We start from the raw sequence: 22,253 nt of genomic DNA, 5'->3' as shown, positions 1-22,253 counted from the left end.
TTACGAAATGCTCGAGTTCAAATTAAATGGTGTTGGAACAATAGAATCTAATCCACTCGCAAAAGCATTGCAGTCATGGCTGTAGGACTTTTACATTCTGGCGAAGTATTTTAATACTGAAATGGGACCCAGTTTTGCAGACCTGGTACTGGAGTTGGAAGCTGTTTGCTAATTGTCTTTTGAGGGGCTAAAAGAGCATAGCTGGGACAGCATTGCTGAAAAAGTTATTAAAAAAAAAAAGCCAACCCCCTCAAAATCAATTTTAGTTGAAGTTACCAGGGCTGTTCATTTACACACTTCAAACTGTAAGATATTTAACATTTTTGCCCGTGAGAAACTTGTAATACTTAATGTGTGGATGAGGATGTTTACCTAGAGTTGGCAGTATAAAAGACAAAATACTGAATTGCACTGACTTCTTGGCTTCTTGTTTCTTCTTGATATATTTTCCTTTCCTTACAGTTGTTCTATAGTTTTTGTGGACATGCTGTCATCTTTCAGTCAGTTACTGTTGGTTAGAAACAAGCACTCATTTTAGTTGTCCTTTTAAATCAAGGTGAAAAATAGCAAGCAAAAAAAAGTGTAAAGGGAGGAAGGTGCAGGAGGCAGGTAGGGAGGTAAAGTAAGGCTGGCAAAAATGTTGGAGCAGTAAGACAGAAGAGAGAAATCCAGCTAGCCCAGAGAAAGCTTAAAGGTGTTGAAAGGCAGCTTGTAATGATGTTATCCAGAGCCTATGGTAGTCTATGGGGTTGGGGAGGTGTTAGATTTTTTTTTTTTTTCCTTCTTAATTCCCTGGGAATTTGGTCAACTAAATGTAGGCCCCAAGCCACCTCCTGACTGGAATTAAACGTATTCCCAGAGGTGAAGTGGTGTCTCTTTCTATTCTTTTTCTCTGCTTCAGCTCCTTTGCTTTCCTTATTCTCTTTTCTATCCCATTTTTGTAATTTATCAGTTTTTTTCTCTCTACAACTTTGTTTTCTATTTCTCTGACATCTCTCTGCTCCGTTTAAACATTTTTTTGCCTCCACTGCACTTCTGCTTTAGATAATGCCTTCATTCCTCTGCTTATTTCTTTTGCCATCCTCTACTGCCCTCTCTGATGACTTTATCTCTTTTGCTCCCTTCCTTATTTGCTGTTCTTTCCTTTGCTCCTGATTTTTTTGATCCATTGCCACACAGCTTTGCCTGCTTTCTTTATTGCCATTTTTCTTTCTTAATTTCCTTTCTTCTTTACATCTGGTGGTATTAAGATGGCCTGTATCTTTGTGTTTTCATACCACTGAGATCAAGGTAAAATATTCAGACCAATGAAATTATATAAAGGCAGATTTCTTCTACATTTCTCCTCATTTTCCTCTCTGAGGATAAGACAGAGCATCAAAAACCTCTTGTACATCAAAAGTGTTTTTCTAGTTGTTAAAATGCATTTGAGCAGTTGATAATTCCTTATTAAGTGACCAAATGTGCTTCCAATAAATTTGTGATTGACCTCAAGCTACATCAGTTTTAGATATTTTCTTTGCTTGTTACATTAGCACCCTAAAATCTACAGTGAAGTTCGAGACCACCATTATATATGGCTCTCTGTGATGGAAAACACATCCCTGAAACAGAGACAAGAAACACAGTAAGAAGTAACCCCTTAGATAGTAGATCTAGATCTAGCCCACATCTAGATCTAATATCTAAGATAGATCTAGAGACGAGTTGTCAGAGATTTTTTTAGAGCCAAATGTTTATTTAAAAATCTTCCCCAGCTATAAGGAGAGAGGGAGGTGAGTCAACAGGAAGACCAGAGATGGAAATGGACATACTCCGAACCTCACAGGAGCACTGACCATGGCAGAGCAAAGAGAGTGCCGAGATCTCTAGTTTCCAGCCCCAGTGGCTTTTTGTCTGTTTGACTGTGGGAGGTCATAGTGATGAGGCTTCCTCGTTACATTGAATAAAACTGTTTTCCTTCTGCTGTGGTGCTATGCCTCTGCTGAGGAAAACAGTGTGTGTTTAGAATGGGACAAACTGGGACTGTCAAGGATTAGGATTATCTTGCATTGCTCAAGTGCCTTCCACCTTGAAAGGAATATGAAAATCTGTAGCTTGTTCAGAAGGCTTATTTTTTCCTAACCCTTATAAGACTTAATATCCTTAAAATAGCAATTTTTAGAAATAGCCTTGATTTCTTTCAGTATTGCAGTGGAATATCCCTAATACCACATTCTTACATAGTGCTTTCCTTCCATACCTTTTGAAGAGTTTTACAAGCAAAGTTAGCATCATTATTCACATTTTAGTACCAAACTCAGCCTTACATGATAAAGGTTTAAATCTTGTATAACATTTTTCTGCTCTGCTCCCCGAAGCTGGGGTGAAATCCTGGCCTACCTGAAGTCGGTGGCAGAAAGCCCCATTAACCTCCAGTGGAGCTAGAATTCCATCCTTAGTGCCTGTCATCTATTTTACTTTCTCAGTTCTTAATACCCTGGAAAATTGAATTCACTGAAGCAACATCTACTTCAGGCCAGGCTCCAGGGAATTCGAGTTGAAATTCAGCCCTCAGAGATGTGGATGGATCATAAGCTTTTTGCCTTCTGGCAAATGGAGGAACAAGGGGGCCCTGAAACCCCACTATTCTTTCTGCAAACTTTCTAAAACATATCACTCAAAAAGAGAGAAAAAACAAAACAAAGCATATTTCTATAAAGGATCCTTGTTTTGAGTATTACAGTTCTCTTTCAACAAGCTGTGTCTAGCTGCAAGAAGATGTCTCTCGCCTTGTCCAAATATTTCAGTGGTGCAACAAAAGGGTTCAACAATATGGGACTGAGAAAGATAGTAACCGAACTTCAGCAGTTCATTGGAGCTTATAGTTTCAGATGAGGTAAAGAGCAATAAAAAGAAAAAAAAATGCTTGAATCAAAAAAAATGCAATGCAAGACCATTTTCTTCACTGTCAGCTATCTCTGTAGGCTTATCAGCGTCAGGATGGCTTAAGCTTCTTATTATCTAAAAGGGGCACCATCTGCAATTCCATGTTTCTTCATTTGGTATATATGTCTAAATAAATGTGTATCCAGTGCTTGGCTGTAGTCTACTCAGTCTTCTGACTGGAAAAGGCAAAGTGGTACTTTGTGCAAAGAAAGTGCAGGCTTTGTGGTTAATCCTCCACATCTTGACATTTTAGTTACCCTATCTTCTAAATGACAGTGACGCAGGGACAATTTGGATAGTCAGAAACTCAGAATTTCTTAACTCTTCTTGTCATAAATTCAGGTCTCATGGCCCTTCCATGATTTCCTCAGCTTAAAGCTTTTTTGGGGGTACAAAAGCAGTGACTATAATGGTCCTTACAACAATTTGGAGCTCAGGAGGCATGGGTTTGTTTCGCAGTCACAATTGTTGCTACTGTGTTAATAGCCCCCTGGGTTGCTCCTCTTATGGGCAGAAATTTGGGATGGTTCATATCAGCATGTGACTCCAGGGCCCACAAAATTATCTTATGGCCAACCTAAACCCTGTAAAGCAGTTAGTAAATTCTACACTTCACTTTTACTGTTTTTGTAGCCTTCTTAATCTATCTAGTCCATTTTAATCGAATCTTGCTAAACAGTTATTTTATGTTTAATAGCTGCCCAGAGACTGTTTCTGAATGTCTTTTTTTTATAAAAACTGCACATTGGATTAAAGCAGAACCCCAGCCTACCCCAGAGAAATCTGATCTGAGTTTTGAATTTTGGGAGCACAGAAGTCGGCTGGCTATGTAACAGCACAGCAAAGCCAATGCAAGGTTCCTTATCCAGGCTTCCATTTGCTTTCTTCTTCTGAACTTCCTTTGACAGTGAGCTTGAACCGAAGTCACACAGGTGCATTCTGAGAATTGTCCAGAGAATTTGGGTAGATAACTGAGTTTCCATGCCTGTTCAGACCATTCAACTAATAACAGGAAAGGTGAGTGATTTTTGGTTTTTAGAACTAAAGAGTTAAGTCTTTGATTATAGCTTGTAGATTTGTGATCACTTAACCCTAACCCCTTTGAGTTTACTAGAATTCGTGTGTATTGCCTAGTGCCTTGATTTGGACTCACTAAAAAGACTTTGTTTTACTGTAGTCAGTTTTATTTGGCCTCACTGCAAGTTCTGCCTGGTGGTTTCCTGAACCACATCACTGTACAGAAGTTCCCTCTCCCCCATAAAAATACTTTGCATGTAAGTGAAAAACATGTTATTCTTACCCAGTCACATTCAAAGCAGAAAGAAATGTATTAATCCAAAAAGTGAATCTGGTCAAAGTACTGCTCCCACTTGGCCCCACCATGTGCACACACTTTGAATGTGCTGGAAGAACAGCAAGATTTTCTTCTACGCAGTGATTGAGTTAGAGAGGTAATGGGGGTTTGTTTGCGAGGGAAAGTACATAAGAAAAAGAAGCTGGTATGGGGGGATAAAGAGGAGCCCTTCTGTGGCTTCTGTCTCTCAGTTTAAAATTGTAAGACTATCACTTCTCGTCATAAGGGTTCAAAGGGTTAATAGAAAGAGGGATTTTCATTGCATTGTGCACAGTACCTATGATAGTCTCGGTTTAAACTTTAAAGGACAGGTGAAAAGAGAGAGAGGGAGCTGAATGCTTGCCTTATATATTGGAGAAATTGTTCATTCATGTGAAATGCTGACCTCTGTCATCCTGCCAAGCTGACTGGGCCCTAGGGTGAGCGGCTGTTTGAGTGCTGGTTGCAAAAGTTAAAGCTGCCTGGGGAGTACTTTAAAAGGACAATGTCAAGGTTGGTATACCCAAAATCTGACCTATCTTTTTTTTTTTCTCCCTCTTACATCTATTTGAAAAGTTCATGTCATTCGTTTTTATGTTTTTAAAAATCTTTTAATCTAAAACAAAATGCTTCAATTGCTGTTGAAGGCTAGTGATTAGGAGGAGAAGCTGTGAGAGTTCAGTGTTCGGTGTGATGATGCAGACGTCAGGAAGCAGGAAAGATCCTGCAATAAAACACAGGTGTGGGGGGACTGTCTTTGAATTAGGTGATAATAACAGAGAATTCAGGTTGAAATGGGTAAGAGATCAATGAAAAAGAACAAAGATAATTTTTACTAATGAAAGTATCAATGTAGATCCAAACTTAAATTCACAAGGAGTTAATTTAAAACCTCTGTTTATTTTTATTCTAATAGTTTTTATTCTAGCTGTATGTGCTGATTCTTTCTTGGTAATACTAGTTTCTTATATATCATCCCTGCCATAACTGAAATATACCCTTCCCTCTTATTTTCTTTGCTTGATGGCCTAATTAAGAACACATTATATGAGTATCATTTTCTTCTATATGATATAGTATCCCAAGACCCTCATCACTATTATAACCTTGCTATAAAAACTCTCACATGAGTATTGCACCTACTTGAACAATTTCTAGTCTAATTGGAGAATAGATTAAACAACTACATATGCAAGTCATAAAAGGAAAAAACCAGGAGCAAGTAATAAAATCAAAGTAAAGAAAAAAAATTTTTTTTTAATAATTATGATGTTTCCCAGAAGATGTAGGGGGAAAAACCCCAAACCCTCAAAACCTGAACTTTGAGGATTGCGGTTCATCAGTGGTTCACCCTACAAAATTTCAGAGCACATAAAATGATCATGCAATATGCTGCATGATCACAAGAGGGCAACTGGATTAGACATACATGTTCGCTTTAAAGTTGACCTTTCTAAGCTTTCGTGACTTTATCCTGTTTTCAGAAAAGCCTTCCTATCAACTGTAAGGCTCACTTCTGATTTCTTTCTCAGTTCTGAAAAACACGTAGCTACTAAGAAACCCAAGTATGTCACAAACTCGTTCCTAGCTCCAAAATATTATCCTTCCCTCTCTTTATGTTGAACAGGCTTTTCTAAATCCTGGAGGAATAGATGACCTTGCTCTGTACTGTGGAACAGGGGGGCTCTGGTGAATGGGAGGAGAGTGGAGTACAAGTCTCATAGTAGTGGGTCTGGCCGCAAGGATACAGGAGTGGCCACAGAGAACAAGAGGAGTCTGCAAGATAATCAGTTCCTCCATCCCTTCCCAACCCCAAGTGTCACAGATCACGCCGTGCCTTGGGAATATAACTTTTGAAAAGCTTTTGAAGGATATACCGAATTCTAGTACTTGCTAACAAAGATGATGACTGGAAAAAAAACCAAACCCACACCACCTTTTGGCAAGACAAAACCTCTACAATAATAACTTCTAAATTCTCTCTTTGTAGCTAAGATTTCCCATATCCTCTAAAGCAGAGTAAAAACACAGGCAGCAGTAAAGAAGCTGTCTTGGTTAAAAGACACTCTGCCTCCTGCCAACAAGGCTATTTGGTCTTTATCTCTATTACAGCCATCTGTAGCTAATTGTATAGTTATGGTAATAGTGCCCTCCAGAGGAATTTTGAAGGAATTATAATACTCGGAGCTAATACAAAAGATGTTTTAAAAGTGAGTGCAACAGGAAAATGGAATATTATTGAAATGATAAAATACTTGAACCTCAGGGGAAAAAAAATCTCAATATCAAAGCTCTTTCTATTTTGTATGTGCATTTACATCTAAGAGAACCATATCGTAGTTACAATAGGCTTCTTCACAGCCTGATAGCAAACATGAAGTTTGCATAACTCCATTTGAATCAAGGATATAAAAGTAGATCAACCAAGCGAAGAATGAGATAGCTGTTCCTAGTCTGCAGCAGACATGAACAATGTATTATGAGTGGGCTCCAGCCTCAGTCTAGGATGTCTGGATTTTTCCTAGACTTGCTGCTATAGTGTAGGCATGGCACAGTTAATTGAGGCAGTCAGAAGTAAGTGCGGATGTTCAAGGAGTTCTGGATGAGATTTATTTTAATATCAAGATAAACCATGCTTATATTCTCAGATTCCAGTATAGTGTTTTTTTCATGGCCATGCTGTGACAGTAGGCCTCAAAGGAAGGGCATGTTACTGTGGTACAACATGATATCTTATTTTTAGACCATGTCCTGGAGGCCTGCAGTACAGCATTCTGAGATGACACCTCAGTATATGAATGTCAGGTGTATTTAAACTTCCTCGGTTTTCCTTTTTTTTTTAAGGCTCTTGGCATATGGCGTCAAATTGCTCTGTTTTACATTCTGAAACTCCTGTTCCCTCCTCCAAAAAAACCCAACTATCCCTTAATGAAAACCAAAATGACAGAGAGTTCTGTAGTCATTTGCTTTTAGGCATACCCCAGGCTCATGTTTGACCTGAACGCTGCAAGTTTGCAGCCAGGTGTCCAGGCTCAGAGCTTTGCATCGGGACAGTTCTCACACTGACACTGCCAGAACTGGAAGGAGCAGTCTGGTGTTCCCATGCTTGGGATCAGATGCATCTGGTAAGTTCAGCCCTTCCTTGGGAAAGAAGGGAGATGGTTGTGCTGCTTGTGATGTGTCTCTTCGTAACAGGGTCACCGTCCTCAGTCTAAAACTTCTTCTAAACTGAGGTTTCTTATTTTGCATGAACCTCAAAGGAGAGTGAGTGAGCTAGGCATAGGCTGGTGGGACATCACTGCTGAATGTATGGAGTGTACCTAACCCCAAAGCTTCCTGTTTTTTCACTTTCCCTGGCAACTGTGGTGAAAAGTGTGCCTCTCCCTATTTGCATTCATGTCATCAGTGTATGGTGGTTTTGGCCATCTTGTAGGCCATGGTGATGGATGGTACTACTTGTTTCTTTTATAGTAGTTACCTGCCAACCCCCCTCAAAAGTAGTAGAAAATTACTGTCTGTGTAGAGACTGTTAAACTTTTTAAGGAGGGGTTTTCATGGGCTGTTGAATGGGTGGGGATGACTAGAGCTCTCTCTTGCTTTTCTCTCTTCCTTTCCTAACCCAGTGCTTGCCAGATGATCTGATCTCATTGTGAGTTGGGAACCTGTCCCTGGAAGATACCAGCCACCTGTAGGGGCCATTGTGCATGGATACTAAACCTTCTCCTTTATCTTCCCCTCAGGTATCCGTACTTCAGCATAATTTTCTCTTGCCCTCCCTGCCTGAGCCTCATAGTTCCCCCTCCGATTGTACAAGCATAGCAGCTCACTGCTGATGTGAAGCTCCATGCTGCTGACTCCCTTCTTGGCATTGATTTATTCCTGCACTTTGAGAGGAAGACAGAGCAAGGTGGGGAGGCCAGTGGGGCTGCCCAAAATAGTGCAAGGCAGAACACAAATCGAAGTCATGGCTATTGCAGTGGGATGAGTACCTTTGGTGTCATTGAGTAGGGTGTACGTTTATCGCTGTAGAAGTGCTGCGGTGCGAGTATCTTCCCCAGACCCAGTGGACGCACCTCACCTGGTCAATTCTACAGGTCCAGTGAACAGGGTCTTCCCTGTTGCTCCCCTGGTTCGTAAATACAAAAAATCATTAGCAAAACCATGAGCAGGCTAGCACAGGACCTGACACAGCAGAGAGCAGTTGCTGTTGTAAGAATAATCTGTGCCACTGACGGGGAAGGTACTTTGGGGTGATAGATGAAGCTGGATTCTCAGCGCTGCATCTCTCTCTTTGCCAGCCATTCATTCAAGGGCCGGTCCAATTGTGGTGGAGGGCTGCTGTGAGCTTAATTTCACGTAGCAGTTTGCAGAAATATGTTTTATTGCAGGTAAGCAGTCCCTTTGCATTATTTATGTGAAAACTCAAGTAAATTATTGTTGGCTTTCATGTTGCAGGTAAAGTTTTAATGAAAACAGTAATGAATGCTTTGCTGGCATGCATAGGCAACCTAAGTATGCAGCCAAATTAGCTATCTAAGCAGATGCTTTATATCCTGAATTGCATATAAGGAATGCTGTTCAGTTGGTTTAAAAATTATATATACACCCACAAAATATTTTTTTCTAAAAGCCATATGGGTTCTGCTTTTTTTAAAAGCAAGTGTTTCAGTCGCACTGTGAGCAATTATAACAGTAAAATTAAAGTCAGAAGAAAGATGTAAGAAGCTACCCATATGCAAGAAGTTCAGGGAAAATTCAGAAATATCGCATTATTTAAGATGTTGTGGTACTGCAGTATGTGCACTATTGCAAATGTGAGCAAGCATCCTTGTGAAAAGGCAAATTGAGACAAGGTTGATACTGTGTAAGCAAGCTATTGTTTTGGCTTTAGATGCCTGTATTTTTATGCTTAAACAGTTATTAATTTGTTTTGTTTGATAAAGATGGTAGAGCTGATTCAGATGTTGTACTAGGTTTACAGTATATACTAGCTTATAGTATTGTATATACTGTTTTATAGTATAAACCTAGTATAAAACTTTGTAATTTCACTGGTTTCACTGAAGGTACCCGTGGCATCAATAAGAGAAAAGGACTCGGTCCTACTGCTTCGTCTGAATACTGAACAAACCACTGAGCTGACAAGTCGTGTGAACCAAGGGTCCACTCACACCAAAACCCAACAAGGAGCGCAAGTGGGTCTTTATTACCATTTCCCCTTCCCTCTTACGTGGTCACTTAGGAGCTGAATTTAAAGCCATACTTAAGTTAGGTCCTCTTCAAGGCAGTCATAATATTAACAGCTCCCTGAGGCAGCATGGCCAGGCTACAGTAGCAAAGTCGCCCCGGCTCTGTCACCCAGGCTCCGGTCCCCCAGAGGGGCTGAGCTCTGTGCTTTGGGGTGTTCTCTGCTCTCCTTCTGCTCTAGCAAGCCTGTAGAGCCCCATGCACCTCGAGCTGCAATGGGAGAGGGTCTTGGGAATGGTGATGAGTGAGCTCACTAAATTTTCCATAGGAAAAAGCCTGCTGTAGTGGCTAGGGAGCTTGTCTTAACAGTGTGCTAGTATCACAAGACTGTGTTTTTATATTTGTACAGTCTATGATAGGAACAATTTCTGGAAGGTCAACAAACCCTATTGTATACACTGGAATGACAAAGCTGATTTTCACAGAAAGCCATTGAGCAGGCACACTGGACTGGGGAGACGAAGAATAGCATAAGAAAACAGTGGGAAAAAATTGCAGAAGGTAAGAGAAATGGAAGAAGATAGCACAAAGTGAAATTTATAAAGCCGTGTGAACAAAAGCTTTGGCTTTAAGCACTCCTCAGCTTTGGGATGTTTGACTCTCAGCTGAAACTTGTGGCTTGACTTCTTTTCTGAAGCACTTAAACTCTTTTCTTCGGTCACATAGTGTTTATTAGGCATTTATATGTATTTTATTAGGCATTTATATGTATGTATACACATATATTAGGCTTTTATAGAGAGATCTATATATACATATAAATATACACACATATTTATACACGTATGTTTACATGCATATATTTATCTAAAAGCATACATATATGAGAGTGTGTGTGTACATGTGTATATATACACATAAAAATCTGCCTGTTTGTCCTATATTAACTCTACATTTTAAGATGGTTGCAATAAGACTGTTCTCAGTTTCAGCACTTAATTTTCTCAGAAATTTGATTTTTTTTTTTAAAGCTGGAGTAATTGTTTCTACCAGAAACTACTCTGGTAAAGTGTGCTGTTCCTTTCAGAGGATCAAAGTACAAAAGACGTTCAAATAAAAGGAGAGATTAAAATCCGTAGTCTACATTCAGTCATGGCTAGCTTTGCAGTCTGTGCGTGCAGACTGTGGAGGTTGATCTTTCACAACCGCTTATTTCAAGCCTCAGGAGGGTGTTGGTAACTTAGTAACTTTGTATATTATATGTAGGTGTCAGCAGAGCCTGTGAAAATGTTTTCTATGTAAACCAAAATGTTTTCTATTTATTTTTCTTGGAAAAGTGAAACTTTGCTTCCCTCCCTTTCTTCTTCTCTCTCTGTCCTTTCCCTGACTTGTTCTGTGTGAGTAAATAGAGGGTGAGGAGTGTTTTCAGAATTGAAAAGTCCTTTTTACCCTTTACGGCAAATGTCTCCTTTACTGATGAATCATTTGACAATGATTCAACCACTATATTGTGTTTGTTGCAACTTCTATTTTGTCCAGCAGCATCTACTCTGCTGCATTTTACTACATAGGTAAGAAGGCACAATCCCTGCTTGATGAAGCTTGTTAAGTGGGAAAGTAAGGGCCTGTAATACAAAAAAAAACAGATCTTAACATCTGTTACTAGAATTCTTGTTCATCTGCTGCTTAAACACAACAAAATCTTGACATTGATCACTGTTTTCACCAGCACATGGAAAAACCCTGTTGTACCTCTGTAGTTTTGCTGATACCTTGTCATTGCTTTGGTGCAGCAGCACTTTGAAGCACTGATCTAAGAGAACTAGCATCACACCATCTTCAAGCAGGATCTCAACAATCATGAATCTTTCCCATAAAGGGCAACCTTCTGAGAGGGGCCATAGTTGTCAGTGATGATGATAGATACGATGACATTCCCTGCAGCCAGATGTAAAGCTTGATTGCCACTGTGCTTGACACAGTGATCTCTGTTCCTTGCCTCACAGTTCTGGGGAAATGACAGTAGGTGGCACTGGAGAATAGTAACACAGATGGCTGGATCTGTTACGAAATGGAGCAGTTTCCTCACCGGCTCTCTGTTTAGCCAGTTTTCTGGCACCACGGATTGCTGAAACACTTTGCTGCATTCCCTTTGCAAGCCTGTTATTACTCGAAGCCTGAAGGCTTCAAATGCAGGGGTGCGATTTGGGAAAGCTCCAAACCGTGTGTGAATCAACACTGAGAGCAAAAGCCTGCTGAAGATGCTGTATTTCATCTTGGGGTGTGTCAGAGCGACTATTTTGCCAGCTCTTTACCCACAGCTTTTTATCAGACCTAGCTGGTACAAGCACGCTCACACATGACTAAATCAAATACATGATTCTTCTTTAATCTGAGTGAGATGTAGGCTCCTGCCGGTTGGTGGAGCCACGAGAGTATCTAACAGAAGGAAAGGAGGCATCCCAGGGAGTGTCCAGTTTTCTTTGTCTCTAGAGATTTTGTCCGGCATGCCAGCAAAAGAGGAGGAGACAATTCTTGGGAGCTCTAGGAGAAATTAGGGTAGAAAGTGACTCAGCAGTTTCCTGCCTGCTACTTCGATGGGAAACAGAAAACAGAAAAATAGTGGCCGCCTTAAAAGCCTAATAAAATCCTGAAAATGTTCAGAGTTTCCCAAGAAAAACCTTCATAATCTTCTCCTGGAAATCACTGTGGGAAGAGAGGGGGACGTGTCCCAGCCTAATTCATATTACGCATATAGCTGCCTGTGTTTGCTTGGGAAGACGAGCTCTTCCCGTGCATACCTCCTCTGTTTCCCTGATCCTCCCCCTTTTACTGTGTCCAATCGCTGTGAGATGAAGCAACATCACAGTGCCATAAACTCTGAAATGGCAGCTCCTAAAATTGGTGTGTTCTTCTCTCTCAGGATCACTTCACAGTAATCACTGGTAATGACTACAGTACAGCACAAATGCCACCAAATAGTTCGTGGAGCAAGTTGACATTTTAAGGGTTGGAGAATATACGAGAAAAAATGCATCACCTTTCACCAACTGAAATAAGTTTTGTCCTTGGCTAACTGCTTTTAAATCACAATGACATCACTGACAGCTTTTTGCTGTATTTTGAAGGGCAGAGTTTTCCCTGTAATGCTTTATCAAATTATTACTTCATTCAGTTTATCAGTTATAAGATATCTGAGATTAATTATTAACTTTAAATGCTTTATCCTAATCTGTTCAGTCTTACTGCATGGTTTTTTTATAACAAATATTATTTTGTTGATACTGACTCCCTCGCTATTTTTGAGCATATTTTCCAGCCTGTAACAACCTTGGAGTAGACTAGGGTTGGGATTTTGTGTGAATTCTGAATAGCCACTTCAGTGGAACAATTTATACCTTTTTAAGGAATGGTATGAAGCGTGGATGCAGATGGTCCCTGAGGGAACTCCCTCTGTGTCGTGCCTGGAGCAGCCTCTGCTGCTCACTTTTACGGAGGGTCCTGGGCTCCTTGAGGTGTAGGAAGATGTTCATGACCAGTGCTGTATTTACTCCAGCTCTTCAGCAGGCCCTTTGCAGAGGGGCAAGGCTTCGTCGGTCTTTGGGAAAGATCCCAGCATAAGGGAGTTCTTCCCCCATTAGACTGTCCCAGCTCTGCATACTGAGGAGCCAAAGCCAGAGGGCCTCTCTGCCATGCAAGATTTGTACCGTCCCCTTCTCCTGTGAGCAGAGCTAGGAGCTCCTTTCAGAGCATGCACCACCAATGCAGATAGATGGAAGTTGCATGAAGATGGAGTAGAGTAAAATTTCTGAATCCTGTTCTTGTGCAGAAGTCTTTCTAAGAGGCAAGTCTTTCCCTTGGAGTTGTCTTGTTATTTTAAGCATGTTTGATACTTGTACTAAAAGTGTGAGATCATCTACCATCATGTTTAAAAAAAAAAAAAAGTTGGGTTCCCAAATTGAGAAAGGGAACAGATAAGTTGTTAGCTTTTTATTGTTACTGCTGCTTGAAATTTCCCTGAAGGAAGACGTGGGAAAGAATCATTACTGCAGTAAACCGGTTAAACAGGAAGGAAAGCTTCTGAAGTTACACCCCCTTGATACTGAAAGCGCATAGGTCATCTGAATGTGTCTGTGAACAGGAAGACATAGGAGGCTGTATATTCTTCTAACAAATTATGTGTTTCAGGTAAGAGGTTGCAACAAATATTCTTACCGCTTAGCAAGTGGCCCAGTCGTCTCCTCCTGGGTTCCAGTAAAAAGGGAAAATTGAGCCCACAGTGTACCAAGCTTTTATACTAGAATGTATGTGCATGCTGAAGTAAGGAAAGTATTTTCGTGTGCTTGGGCGGCATCTACAATGTTGTGAGCATTGTGTGATGCTGTCAAATCTCTTGATTTGTAGTGAGTATTTTACAGTATTTGGTGGGATTCTCCTTTAAAACCCCTGATCCCAGAACCACGTGATTATGTGAAAACACGGCTGTCGTGGAAAAGGAGGGCTTCATAGCTGTAGGAGAAAAAAAGCCAAACTCTCCAAAATGTGAATTGAGAAACCACAAGGCAAAGAAAATAAACCTAAAAACTTAGCCTTTTTTTTAATGCATTATAAATTTTGCCTTATTCGTGATTTTTGAAAATTCAGTGTTATCAATGCACATTGCACTATTCAAATGGAGTAATAGTGGCTGGCAAAGAGCCAAATCCTTTCCTGAACTTTGTATGCTGTTTTGGAAAGGATCAGGAGTTGGCCCAAATACAGAGCCTAGCCCTACTAACCAAACTAGCAGGTAAGACTTAAACCACTGAGATTTACAGTATGACATGCAAAGTTTCCAGTCTAAATGGCTAGTTTCAAATGCAAGTCTATATAAAAGAAACACAGTGTTCCAGTGCTGTACTCTGTGTCCAGAGTTTCTGCTCCCTGCCAGGCTCTCCCTCTGCCATGGTCCAGGCTGGGAGAGGGAGCCCGCTACATCGTGCAGACTTCTCGTTACTCATGTGGACTTCCCAGCCCACTAAGGAGAACAGGGCAGCAGAATGCACAGACTGGCCTTTGGCACCATAGCTAAACTGCCTGCTTTTAAAGACCACGGGGAAAGCAATGCTTCTTCTGAACAGTATGGAGAGTGCAGGAGAGAAGCATTCATATACAGATAGATGGGGGTGGGCGAGCTGTGTGTGTGAATATTTGTCTGAGAAATGTGGGATGTTACCCATAAAAGCCTTAGTGGTGTTAAAAGCAGGATTAGCTTTTAGACATTTATGTATCATTATAAACATAATTTGTTTGAAATGTAAAGAAAATATTTTAGAAACAGTTGAAAGGGTGTAAAAGGTATTGTATTTTCTGTGCCTCTATAATAGTCTTCTAGGTAGCCAAACTTTATTAAGGAGGGTGGGTCTGGAGGGGAGACATCATTCTTTTATCTTCTCTTTTTCCTGAAACATTCCAATTTTCAAGAAGGGGGGGGAGCTATCTTTCCTGATTTAATAGATATATCCTTTTCTTTCTTGTTTTCTTTCTTTTATTCACCTGCTGTAGAAATGATAAACAGAGAAAGTTGTAAATGAGGACAATTTAATAAAAAAAAATATTGCTGTGCTTATTTAGTTTTTTCTGCAAAAAAGGGTATCATAGAATCATAGAATAGTTTGGGTTGGAAGGGACCTCTAAAGGTCATCTAGTCCAACCCCCCTGCCGTGGGCAGGGACATCTTCAACTAAATCAGGTTGCTCAGAGCCCCGTCCAACCTGACCTTGAAGGTTTCCAGGGATGGGGCATCCACCACCTCTCTGGGCAACCTGTGCCAGTGCTTCACCACCCTCAGCGTAAATAATTTCTTCCTTACATTTAGTCTAAATCTACCCTAGTAGATTGCTGCCATCTTTTTTATAAGCCCCCTTTAAGTACTGATATGCTGCCATAAGGTCTCCCCAAAGCCTTCTCTTCTCTAGGCTGAACAACCCCAATTCTCTCAGCCTTTCTTCATAGGAGAGGTGTTCCATCCCCCTGAGCGTTTTTGTGGCCCTCTTCTGGACCTGCTCCAACAGGTCCGTGTCTTTCTTATGCTGAGGGCTCCAGAGCTGGACGCAGTACTCCAGGTGGGGTCTCACCAGAGTGGAGTAGAGGGGCAGAATCACCTCCCTCGACCTGCTGGCCATGCTTCTTTTGATGCGGCCCAGGATACGATTGGCCTTCTGGGCTGTGAGCGCACATTGCTGGCTCACATCCAGCTTTTCATCCACCAGTACCCCCAGTTAAATCATCATAATCTAAAAACATCGTGAAATTCAGGATTCACTCAGAGAAAGGTGCAGAGACTTGAAGTTCATGCTTAGATCACCATTCAAAGGGGTATGCATTGTTTTGGTTATCTGGCTTAGTGTAACTTCATAAATGCTTTTTTTTTTTTCAGCATAGTTAAAACAAACCAAAGCACACAACACATGGAATCACTAAGTTGGGTGCTTGAAAGAGTAGTTCAGCCTCTAACTTGAGATTTCATTTCAGCCTATTTAACTTTCATTTCTCTTCTCAGTCCTCACTGTGGGTGACAGGAGCCTATGTCACCTAGAGTTTGACTTCAAATAAAACAAAAATAAATAAAGTTGTGATGAATACCTTCTGTTGTAATATAGATTTTCATTGCAAGGCACTATTATCTAAGCTAATACAGTATAGATCTTGGGGACGTATTGGAAAAGCTATTTGTGGAGCTAAGCTTTAGCAATTTCTGAGCACACTTTTCATCTTGATAGCTTTTTTTTCCTGCTAGGGAATACATTTTTTTTAATTGGATTATTAAATCAGATGTTTCTATTTCTTTTACGTGATAAAGTACCCAGCACAACTGTGTACTTTATGTGGTATTGCTATTCCATGTCATTTGTTTTTTTAGGCTACATCTGTATTGGTAAATTGTTGTGGTTTAACCTCGGTTGGCACCTAGGCCCCGGCAGCCGCTCGCTTCCCCCCCCCCCTCCCGATGGGATGGGGGAGAGAATTGGAAAAGCACGTGAGAAAACTTGTGGGTTGAGATAAAAACAGTTTAATAATTGAAATAAAATGATAATGATAATAATATGATAATAGTAATAATACACAAAGCAAGTGATGCACAGTACAATTGCTCACCACCCGCCAACCGATGCCCAGCCAGTCCCCGAGCAGCGGCCCCCCCCGGCCAGCTTCCCCCAGTTTATGTACTGAGCATGACGTCACATGGTACGGAATGTCCCTTTGGCCAGTTTGGCTGTGCCCCCTCTCAGCTTCCTGTGCACCTGCAGCCTTCTCAGTCGGTAGAGCATGGAAAACTAGAAAGTCCTTGGCCAGTGTAAGCACTACCTGGCAACAACTAAAACATCGGTGCCTTATCAATTTTGTTCCCATCCTCAATCCAAAACACAGCACTGTACCAGCTACTAGGAAGGAAATTAACTCTATCCCTGCTGAAACCAGGACATAAATGAAACAGGCCAAGCCCTTGAGGGCAAGTGGCCCGGAGCAGATTTTGGGTTTAGAGCTAAGCTCTCTTCCTAAAAAATATACCCTCATGCCTACTGATGGCAGTCTCCAGTACATGGTGCCCATCTGAACCATAGGACTGTTGGCACATGCCAAAATCATATCCAGAAGTTTGCTAGTAAGAGCATGAATGATGGTGAGCTGCTGCAGAAGCTCATGCCCTTGCCTGTTAATTTACTAAAAAAGATGCAACCTCAGGCTCTGAAGACATATATCTGTTTTGAAAAACAAAGAACCCAAAAAGGCTGAAATTTATTTTATATTTGTTTTCCTTTATATAGTCCATATCCAAGCTTTTGGGGTGTAGTGTTTTGAATATTAATTGGAGATCCATATCTTCTATGTTCTTTGACTTAACTTTTCTTGACCTGATTACACTAGGATAAAAAGTGGTAGAATGTGAAGAAATTTGAGGCACAAAAAAAGAGGAAGATATGAATGAAACGGCTGTTAAAGCAACCATTAAAACTTTCCTACCTGCTTGTTTTAGATTTCTGCATTGTGTGCTATACAAGTGTAAAATAATGGAAAGAATACGGAGATTTTCTTTAATATTTGTCAGAATTAGTACTTTAGTATTTAGATCAGTTGTTTCAGGCATCCTGTTGCTATTCTTTAGGAGTCCAGGATAATAATAATAATAATTTAATAATAATAACAAATATGTCTGGAAATAAGGATCAAGCTCCAGATTAAGAAAATATTTCTACCCTGTGGAGAAAGCTCTAAAGCAAAAAAAGACCAAAGAAGTATACTGCTTTCATTATAGTAGATATTTTTGGGTTTAACTTTTATTCTGTTCTTGGTTTCAGTGGATATGAAGCTCCAGTTCCTCTTGACCTTGGAACTATTGTAAGACTTCCCTGAGGATTAATAAGACCGAACAGAAGGATCAGCCATGGCATACTTTGGGATGGTGCCTTTCTCACACAATGAATTTTATGAAAGACAGGCTGGAGACCAAGCATCTTGCCCAATGTACCATTCTGGTTCTGCTGGAGAGCTCCGTCTAGGATTTGATCGAATAGTTGATGAAGTCAGCAATGAATTTTTTTTTTATGGTTCATCACATCCACATCATCATGAAGAAATTTTTTTCCCATCAGACGTCTTTGGTCTGAATGTGCCTGACCAGCAGTTTTGTCGTCAGCCTCTAGTTGCTCATGGTGAACTTCACCCTGGAAATCCTATCTCTCACTGGCAACAAGGCACAGTGTCACCAACGGTTGGCTTCAGATCTTTTTTACTATCTGATTACAGAAACTTCTCTCTGGTGGATCCCTATCCCTACGGTCAAGAGAGAGAAATCTATGGAGGGAATAGTATAACTCCAGTCACAAATGTGTTTGATTCAAATGTGGAAAGAGGCAACACAAATCTGAGTTTTCAGGTAGGCTTTGACAATGTAGACGCTCAATGTCCCATTTTCTTCGGCAACTATCCATTTGGGCAAGAAGTGAGAGATGAAAGTGGAAATGAGGAAGCTTGTTTAACCGACGCTCCCAGAAGTTTCGGTGTAGGACCTACCTGGCCCAGCAGCTCTGGGCATGACAGAGAGGTATTTAAATTTTCTCATATTAACAGTGCTTAAAGTTCTTTATTCTTGTTTGTGTCCTTACACTTTGTGTATTCACTCACATTGATGCAACATGGATTAGAAGCACTTGATTTAAAGACCTGATGAAAAAGAAAACATTTATGCCTTGGGGGAAACAAAAGCTTTTGCTCCTGTAGAGAGTTTTTGTCATGTGTCTTACGATTCAGCTGGCCAAAAGCAACTGAGAGACTTATTATTCACTTCTTATTTGGTCTTTACTACTTCCAAAGATAGAGATGCATGGAAGTGTCGGGTATATATTCCAATAATTGTGTAACTTGATTTCTTGGCAGTCAGAATTTCCGACAGTATTTTTGTATCTTTACAAGGAGGATGCCCTCAAACAAACAGTACACGATTAGTTAAGTGACTTTTTTATAGTATGAAAACCTCCAAGCATCCTCTTCCTTTGATTCTAATATCAGAAGAGAACCCAGCAGACCATAAAAAATGATTTCTGAAGAGAAGGTGCCCACTCTGGCTAGCTAATGAGGATTTTATACTGGCAGAATCTATGTCCTACCTGTTTCATGTTTTAAGCAACTTGAAATGTCAACACATTTCTGCAATCTACCTATTAAAAAAGATTTCATTTTAAAGTAATAGGGCCAGTTCCTCACCTAGTATAAAATCATAGAATCATAGAATCATTAAGGTTGGACAAGACCTCTAAGATCATTGAGTCCAACCGTCAACCCAACACCACCATGCCCACTAAACCATGTCCCTAAGCGCCTCATCTGCATGTCTTTTAAATACTTCCCGGGATGGTGACTCAACCAGTTCCCTGAGCAGCCTGGTCCAATGTTTAACCACTCTTTCAGTGAAAATGAAGTATCTCCATTGACTCTAATGGAAACTTGCCATTTTACACCGGAAGAGAATCTAGCTTATGGTCTAGAACGCTCCAGTAGGCTCACTTTATGGCTCATTGAACCATAAAACTACCACACAGGGATAAGTACAGAAGTGTAGAGTAAGATGTGTTTGAAAGAGATAAGATAAATCTGTATGGTCTGATATGAAACCTGAGATTCAAAATAATAATACATTATACTGAATCTGTTTTTCTGTTGAGCCAGATTATTGTCTCCCTGTCTAGTGTGGCTGGCATATCCTGATCCTGAGAGATGAGACATACCATGTCCTGCCTTCACCATGTTCCGCATGCACTTATGCATGCATATATAATTATTTTCTAAAAATAGATGTATATACTATAACTGTGGAAGCTGGATCCTATGACATACACTCTGTCTTTAGCTGTCTTTTTGAAGCAAGTACTTTATCTTTTTTCCTCATTCCATTAGGTGTTCATAGCTCCGTTCGTAGCTTTGCTGTTTTTAATAATGATGTCTTATGGGATTCCCATAAGACACTCTCTGATGTTATATCTCTCCTCATTTTCCTTCTTTCAAAATCCTGACATAGAGAAGGAAAAAGAAAATGATAAATTCTCCCTTACCTCTAGTCCTTGTTAGCATTCTGAATCATTATAGGAATCCTGAAATAGCCTACAGGATACCTCTGCACTGTGAATATTAAAAGACAGTTTAGGTTCACCTTCTGCTTTTAACTCCCAGTGATCATAGTATCATAAAGCAAAGGGGAAGAGACACTTGATTGACTTGTTCCTATGTATGTAAATAGGGAGAACTATAGAAGTAAACATATGCAGAACCAAACGGATGGGGAGGCAGGGGCAGGGGGGGAGTATATCTGAGGACAGGAACTCTTAAGACTAATCCTGAGCACCACATTTTGGAAGTTCAGTGATGAATACAAAAGAGGCGAGAATGAATAGGTGGAGAGACAAAAGGTTGTTGTTGCTTTTTACTTATGATAGGAAAACTGAAGTATGCTGACATCATGATGAAAAGAATGAGCCTTCTCATGCGAAAAGCAGAAAATAGGGGGATGCAAATGATCAGGAGGAGATTAAATTGTGATATGGGAAGAAGAGGTGCTAGAGAAAGCAGGCATATAAGAACAGGCACAAACGCTTCTGTGACGGAGGAGGGGAGAATTATAGGGGAGGCAAGAGAAGCGATGAGTGAGTCAAGGGCGACTACAATCGAATGTGTGGGAGGATTTGATCAAGTCAGGGAAGTATTCGAGCTGTTTAGCTAGAAGAGGAAGAAATGGGAGAGAAGAGAGAATTGTAGCAGAAAAATCACTGTGGTCACAGGAATTCCTTCAGGGAGAAACAGCCATGTCAGGACAGGAAGAGAGCCAAGGCAAGGGGCTGGCAACTGAACCTTGAGATGGTAAGAAAGGGAAAATGAGAATGAAAGAAAGTTGAGAGAGGGAAGGGTAAAAAAAGCCTGTGGAGAAGTAACTCACTGCTATGGGGCTGGCAGTTTTGGAAAAGATAAGAAGGGCTGCGGGGTGACAGGCTGTCAGAACAGTTGGAAAAGTGGAGCACCACAGCAAAAGAAAGACAATGAGCAGAGATTGGATTGGTGAGGTCCAGTATGAATAGATGATACATCTGAGTAGTAGGAGATGAGAACCAGGACTGCAGACAGAGTGAAATGGAAAGGATGCTGAAACATGGAGATTAGCATTGAGATAGGTCATAGGTATGCAAGATGAAATACTCAGCTGAAATCATACTGTCATTCTGATCCTTAGCTCTTGGATGCAGTTTTATGGCCCTAGGCTTTATTTAATGCGTGCTAATCAAAATACGTCCAGTGTAATAAAGGAAGCGTTGATTTTCTCTGGCCTTGTCATCACCAAGTCAGATATTCAGAAATACTAAAGAAACTGTCTTCATAACATCCCTGTGAAAAGAGATTTTATTTTCTTTGTATTAGAAAGAAAACTGAAATACAACCTAAAAAATATCCCATAGATCTGGCTGCTCCATTTATGATATTTAGGACCTAGTGTTTTCAGAATAACTAACAAGACTCACTTCTTCACCCAAGCCCAATCATCAGACCAAACTTCATTATTTCAGTCTGGGTGCTCCAGAAATGAGAAATACACAATTAATGTTCATATTTGGGAAGGATGGTTCAGGAGACTTGATTAGCGTAATGTGAGAAATCTGTAGATGAGAAGGTAGATTCCAGTCGTCCAGGGGTGCACTCTGTTACTTTATCCCTGTTGTCATCAGTTCGCTCCATATGCAATTCTTTGTCTCATTCACTGCACACTTTCAGATATTTGCAATGAGTGGAGACTGGAGTCCTATAGAAAAATAATGTGTGATCGTGTAATTAATATCTTACCTGTATGTGCAATGGGAAGAAATCAAAGTTTCTGGACACCTGAAAAGAGAAATAACAAAACTAAATCTCTCATCCACATGATTCACCAAAGGAGTTGGAACTACATATCTACTACGTACACCTCTGCCACCAGAACTAATTTGAGTTAGTTAGCAATGGTATGTTAATTCCCTCTGTGTAGACTATTACTAGTTTCTATTACATATCCAGAAGCGATCAAAAGGGACTTCGGGGCACTGGGGCGATTGGTTGAAGGATCAGGAGCACAGGTAGTGTTTTGCTCAATCCCTACAATGTGGCAGGGAAGAATACTGAAAGGAACAGGAAAACACACCTAATCAACACGTGGCTCAGGGGCTGGTGCCACCAGCGGAATTTTGGCTTTTTTGATCATGGGGAGGTTTACACGGCACCGGGCCTGCTGGCGACAGATGGAGTTCAG

The 22,253-nt window shown here is 40.6% G+C and overlaps 1 protein-coding gene across 1 annotated transcript in view; it reads left to right on the top strand.

The window, feature by feature from the left end:
* Nucleotides 1-17,873: 17,873 nt before the first annotated feature.
* The window catches only part of PIK3C2G (phosphatidylinositol-4-phosphate 3-kinase, catalytic subunit type 2 gamma), a 215,084-nt gene continuing 210,704 nt past the window's right edge, over nucleotides 17,874-22,253 (top strand). Inside the window, exon 1 of the mRNA XM_009332846.1 lies at nucleotides 17,874-18,533. Coding sequence (XP_009331121.1) covers nucleotides 17,874-18,533 — 660 coding nt within the window. The remainder of the gene's footprint in view (nucleotides 18,534-22,253) is intronic.

The sequence above is a fragment of the Pygoscelis adeliae genome, unplaced genomic scaffold, assembly GCF_000699105.1.
Source record: "Pygoscelis adeliae isolate BGI_AS28 unplaced genomic scaffold, ASM69910v1 Scaffold38, whole genome shotgun sequence".
NCBI classification, from domain to species: Eukaryota; Metazoa; Chordata; class Aves; order Sphenisciformes; family Spheniscidae; genus Pygoscelis; species Pygoscelis adeliae.
This window is presented reverse-complemented; position numbering and strand designations above follow the sequence as displayed.